Here is a 5,810-nt window from a genome sequence, read left to right as displayed (position 1 = left end):
AAATAGCCGGGCGTGGTGGCAGGCGCTGTAGTCCCAGCTACTTGGGAGGCTGAGGCAGGAGAATGGCGTGAACCTGGGAGGCGGAACTTGCAGTGAGATGAGGTCACGCCACTGCACTCCAGCCTGGGTGACAGAGCAAGACTCCATATCAAAAATATATATATAGAGAGAGAGAGAGTAAGATATTAAACAAGATAATTCTGGGCCGGGTGCAGTGGCTCACACCTGTAATCATAGCACTTTGGGAGGCTGAGGCAGTTGGATCACCTGAGGTCAGGAGTTTGAGACCAGCCTGGCCAAATTGGTGAAACCCTGGCTCTACTCAAAATACAAAAATTAGCCAGGAGTGGTGGCAGGTGCCTGTAAATCCCAGCTATGTGGGAGGCTGAGGCAGGAGAATCCCTTGAACCCAGCGGGGCAGAGGTTGCAATAAGGGGAGATTGCTTATTTTGCCTGGGCGAAAGAGTAAAACTCCATCTCAAATAATATTAATAATAATTCTAGATGATGTAAAGTATTTGTTCGGAGTTAAAATAGGGCCCTGTGGTAAAAAGTGACTGGCGGGGTGGCTGCTGTAGCTAGCAGCTGGAGAAAACACCCTTAAGTAGGGGCCACCAGAGGTGAGATCCAACGAGGAGGAGTTAGGGGAAGAATCAGCTGAAGACAGTGCCTGACAGGAGGAGCAGAGAGCGAGCCTGATGTTCCAGGAGTAAAAAGGCCAGTGTGACTCCGGCACAGGAAGGCAGAGGGAGAATCGTGGGAGACCAGGCAAGGGCCAGGCCTTGTAGACCCTCATTGGCAGAGGTTGGCAGTTGGGATTTTTTTCCGAAGCTGTGGGACGGGAAGGTTCTGGGTCCTGGGAGTAGGGGATGGCCTTTCCGGGGCACATTGACTAGACTTTTCTGATGGGTGCAGAAGATGGATGGGTTGACTGGAATGACTGGGGACAGATGGGAAAGCCTGGATGCCCAATTGAGACAAGGATGGGTGCTCTCCCTGCCAGAGTATGTGGAGCATTTGAAGGATGAAGCCCAGGTGTGTGCCATCATCGAGCGCGTGCAGCGCTACCTGGAGGAGAAGGGCACTACCGAGGAGGTCTGCCGCATCTACCTGCTGCGCATCCTGCACACCTACTACAAGTTTGATTACAAGGCCCATCAGCGGCAGCTGACCCCGCCCGAGGGCTCCTCAAAGGTGAGCACATGGCAGTCATGGCAGAGGGGAACGGGTGTGTCCGCCTGCCCTCCGCTTCTGTGAGGACTTGACGGCAAATCTGTTACTCTCTAGACTTCCCCAGGTGGAGCAGAGAGGGAAACTGACATATTAGAAAGAGACTGGATAGAGTCTCATCTTTGGTTGCTAGAACCTGTGCCTTTTAAAGCTGGATCTCCTTTGCAAATAACCTCCCTTCCTCCCCAGTCTGAGCAAGACCAGGCAGAAAATGAGGGCGAGGACTCGGCCGTGTTGATGGAGAGACTGTGCAAGTACATCTACGCCAAAGACCGCACAGACCGGATCCGCACATGCGCCATCCTCTGCCACATCTACCACCACGCTCTGCACTCCCGCTGGTACCAGGCCCGCGACCTCATGCTTATGAGCCACCTGCAGGACAACATTCAGCACGCAGACCCGCCAGTGCAGGTAGGATGGGGAGGCCTTGGAGGTGAAGGAGATGCCAGGCCCCTGGCCTCTGGGCAAACTGGCTTAACCAGAACGGCCACCTGTGTGACTGGTGCAAATTTAAGTAGACACTAGGTCTTTCCCACATGCCAACATCCTGCAGTCCTCCTGCATGTAAACACATAATTTCTTGTCTACAAAAAAAAAATTAGCCGGGCTTGGTAGCGCTGGAGCCCAAGAGGCAGAGGTTCCAGTGACCCCAGACTGCCACTGCACTCCAGCCTGGGTAATAGAGCAAGACTCTATGTCAAAAAAAAGCAAAAACAAAAACAAAAAAAAAGCTGTGTGTGGAAGTGTAGATCCTGTAAAAGTGTATCCAAGGCAACTAGGAAATGTTTATGTGTAGAGCACCTGGTGAACCTGTCTGGGGGTAATGCTGGTTTTTAAACAGCCCTCCTGTTTGTGTTTTTATTGCACGGTATGAACATATCACTGTATCTGTTTTCCTCTTGGTGGACACCCAGTTTATTTCCAGTTTTTGGCTCTGATGTAGGAAGCTGCTGCAGGTTGGCAGTTGGGATTTTTTTCCAAAGCTGTGGGACGGGAAGGTTCTGGGTCCTGGGAGTGGGGGATGGCCTTTCCGGGGCACACTGACTAGACTTTTCTGATGGGTGCAGAAGAGGGATGGGTTGACTGGAATGACTGGGGACAGATGGGAAAGCCTGGCTGTAAGAAACTCAAAAGTGGTTATAGCATTTTACTCTCCTGCTAGTGTTTGGGAGTTCCTTGTCAATTTTTGGTGATGTTGGTCTTTTTTTTTTTTTTTTTTTTTTTTGAGAGGGAGTCTAACTCTGTCGCCAAGGCTGGAGTGCAGTGGGGCCATCTCAGCTCACTGCAACCGCCATCTCCCAGGATCAAGCGATTCTCCTGCCTCAGCCTTCTGAGTAGCTGGGATTACAGGCACCCGCCACCACGTCTGGCTAATTTTTGTAATTTAGTAGAGTTGGGGTTTCACCACATTGGCCAGGCTGGTCTCAAATTCCTGACCTCAAGTGATCTGCCTGCCTCAGCCTCCCAAAGTGCTGAGATTACAGGAGTGAACCATCGTGCCGGCAGTGGTATTGGGTCTTTTAAACTTGTTTTTGTTTTTTGAGGCAGGGTCTTGCACTGTCACCTAGGCTGAGTGTAGTGGCATGATCATGGCCGACAGTAGCCTCAAATTCCCAGGTTCAAGTGATCCTCCCACCTCAGCCTCCATAGTACTGAGGCTACAGGCATGTGCCACCATACCTGCTAATTTTTTATTTTTTGTAGAGACAGGGTCTCACTATGTTGCCCAGGCTGATCTCAAAGATATTTTAGTTTGTGTGTGTGTGTGTATGTATGTTTTTGTTTGTTTTGAGACAGAGGCTCGCTCTGTTGCCCAGGCTGGAGTGCAGTGGTGCAATCTTGGCTCACTCCACCCTCTGTCTCCCAGATTCAAGCCATTCTCCTGCCTCACCGTTCCGTGTAGCTGAGATTACAGGCATGTGCCACCACACCAGGCTAATTTTTGTATATTTAATAGAGATAAGATTTTACCATGTTGGCCAGGCTGGTCTTGAACCTCAGGTGACCCACCCACCTCAGCCTCCCAAAGGGCTGGGATTACAGGCGTGAGCCACTGCACCCGTCTACTCAAAGGTCTTTTAAATTTTAGTTGGTTGTCTAATGGTATCTCATTGTAGTGTTAGTTTGCATTTGCCTAGTGACTATTGATATTGGCTACTTTTTTACTTTTTTATGTTTATTGGCCATTTATCTTTTGTGAAATATCTGGTCAATTCTTACCCATTTAAAACAATTGGAGTGTTTACTTTATTGAGTTATAGGAGTGCTTTATCTATTCTGGATAACTAGTCCTGAGTCAGATTTTTTTTTTTTTTTTTGGAGACAGTCTCACTGTGTTGCCCAGGCTGGAGTGCAGTGGCGCAATCTGGGCTCACTGCAATGTCCACCTCCTAGGTTCAAGCAATTCTCCTGCCTCAGCCTCCCAAGTAGCTGCGATTGCAGGCGTGTGCCCCCACACCCAGCTAATTTTTGTATATTTAATAGAGGTGAGGTTTCACCATGTTGGCCAGGATGGTCTGGAACCCCTGACCTCAGATATGTTTTGAAAATATTTCTTCCAGTCTGGTTTGCTTATTCGTTTTCTTAACCATACCTTTGGATGAAATCTAATGTATCCGTTTTTTGTTTTGTTTTGTTTTTTGAGACAGAGTCTCGCTCTGTCACCAGGCTGGAGTGCAGTGGTGTGATCTTGACTCACTACAACCTCTGCTTCCCGGGTTCAGGTGATTTCCTGCCTCAGCCTCCTGAGTAGCTGGGACTACAGGCACGTACCACCATGTCCAGCTAATTTTTTAAATTTTTTAGTAGAGACGGGGTTTCACCATGTTGGCCAGGATGGTCTCAATCTCTTGACCTCATGATCCGCCTGCCTCACCCTCCCAAAGTGCTGGGATTACAGGCGTGAGCCACCACACCCGGCCCAGTTTTTTCTTTTATAGTAATTATTTTCTGGATCCTGTCTAAAAAACCTCTGCCTACTTGAAATTCATGAGGATTTTTTGAATTTCTTTTTTTTTTTTTTTTTTCATAAGTCCCTATGGGTTTTAGCTTTTACATTGAGTCTTATAGTTGTTCTTGGTTTGATTTTTGCATCTGGTGTGGTTGGGATCAGGGTTTCTTTTTCCTCCATATGGATACCTAGTTGTTCTAGCATCATTTGTAGAAAAGACTTCCTTTCCCCTATTGTATTGCTTTGGTGTCTTTGTGGAAAATAATGTGAAAAACCACATCACCTATAAGAGTAGGTGTTTTTCATGTCATTCCCTTCTGTCCCATTGATTTTTCTTTTTGTCTGTCCTTAAGCAAGTCCCATATTATCTTAATTGCTGTGCAACATAGCAAAGCCCTGTCTCTACAAAAAAATACAGAAATTAGCCAGGCATAGTGGTGCATGCCTGTAGTCCCACCTACTCAGGAGGCTGAGGTAGGAGGATTGCTTGAGCTTAGGACGTCAAGGTTGCAGGAGCCATGATCACGCCACTGCACTCCAGCCTGGGCAACAGAGCAAGACTGTCTCAAAGAAGAAAGAAATACCCGGTTACTTCTCCTTCATTCTATTCATATAATGAATAACTATGAGTTCATTATTGTGTGTTTTTTGTTTTTTGAAAAAGGGTGTCACTCTGTCGCCCAGGCTGGAGTGCAGTGGCGCAATCTCGGCTCACTGCAACCTCCGCCTCCCTGGCTCAAGCAATTCTCCTGCCTCAGCCTCTCGAGTAGCTGGGATTACAGGTGTGCACACCACCACCCAGCTAACTTTTGTTTTTTTAGTAGAGACGGGGTTTCACCATGTTGGGCAGGCTGCTTTTGAACTCCTGACCCCATGATCCACCTGCCTTCACCTCCCAAAGTGCTGGGATTACAGGCATGAGCCACCACGCCCAGCCGAGTTCATTACGTTTTTATACTAACATTTTATTCCTGAGGTATATCCAGTTTGGTCATGTATATTGTCTCTTTTATATTATATATTGCTGGATTCTGTTTGCTAACATATTTAAGGCTTTTTGCATGTAAGCTTATGACTGGCATTGATCTCCACATTTTTGTTGTTGTTATGAATACACTTAGCCTTTTCCCCCAAGATTTGTACTACTTACCGTCTCTCCTGTCTTAATTAGTGCCAAGTCCCTCTTCCCAGTTGCTTAGACCAGAAACCTTGGGGTTATTCTTGTTTCGAACTTTTCTCTCATATACTGCATCTGATTCCTCAGCCGTTCCTGTTCACAGTCCATTATCAGAACACTTCCTGTCACTTCTGCTTGTACCCTCTGCTCTAAGCCACCATCATCTGATTTCTCTCTGATTCTGCCTTTGTGTCTCTTCAGTCCCTTTGTTCTGTTCATAATACAGATTAACCTGTTCAGTTATGTCAGATCATATCACCTGTTTGCTCAAAACCTTCCCATGGTTTCCTGTCTTAAAACTCATAAAATGGGCCGGGTGCGGTGGCTCACGCCTGTAATCCCAGCACTTTGGGAGGCCAAGGAGGGTGGATCACGAGGTCAGGAGATCGAGACCATCCTGGCTAACACGGTGAAACCCCGTCTCTACTAAAAATACAAAAAATTAGCCGG

The 5,810-nt window shown here is 47.5% G+C and overlaps 1 protein-coding gene across 4 annotated transcripts in view; it reads left to right on the top strand.

Moving 5' to 3' along the window:
- LOC105541387 (eukaryotic translation initiation factor 3 subunit C) overlaps positions 1–5,810 on the top strand; it is a 28,962-nt gene that overhangs the window by 15,555 nt on the left and 7,597 nt on the right. For all 4 annotated transcript variants that reach the window (XM_011982362.1, XM_011982359.1, XM_011982360.1 and 1 more), the window contains exons 14-15: positions 1,004–1,194; positions 1,420–1,644. In XM_011982362.1, the coding sequence (XP_011837752.1) occupies positions 1,004–1,194; positions 1,420–1,644 (416 nt within the window). The remainder of the gene's footprint in view (positions 1–1,003; positions 1,195–1,419; positions 1,645–5,810) is intronic.

This window comes from Mandrillus leucophaeus, unplaced genomic scaffold (assembly GCF_000951045.1).
Source record: "Mandrillus leucophaeus isolate KB7577 unplaced genomic scaffold, Mleu.le_1.0 Scaffold24, whole genome shotgun sequence".
NCBI classification, from domain to species: domain Eukaryota; kingdom Metazoa; phylum Chordata; class Mammalia; order Primates; family Cercopithecidae; genus Mandrillus; species Mandrillus leucophaeus.
Note: the sequence above shows the minus strand (reverse complement) of the source record. Positions and strands in the feature narration are given on the sequence as shown.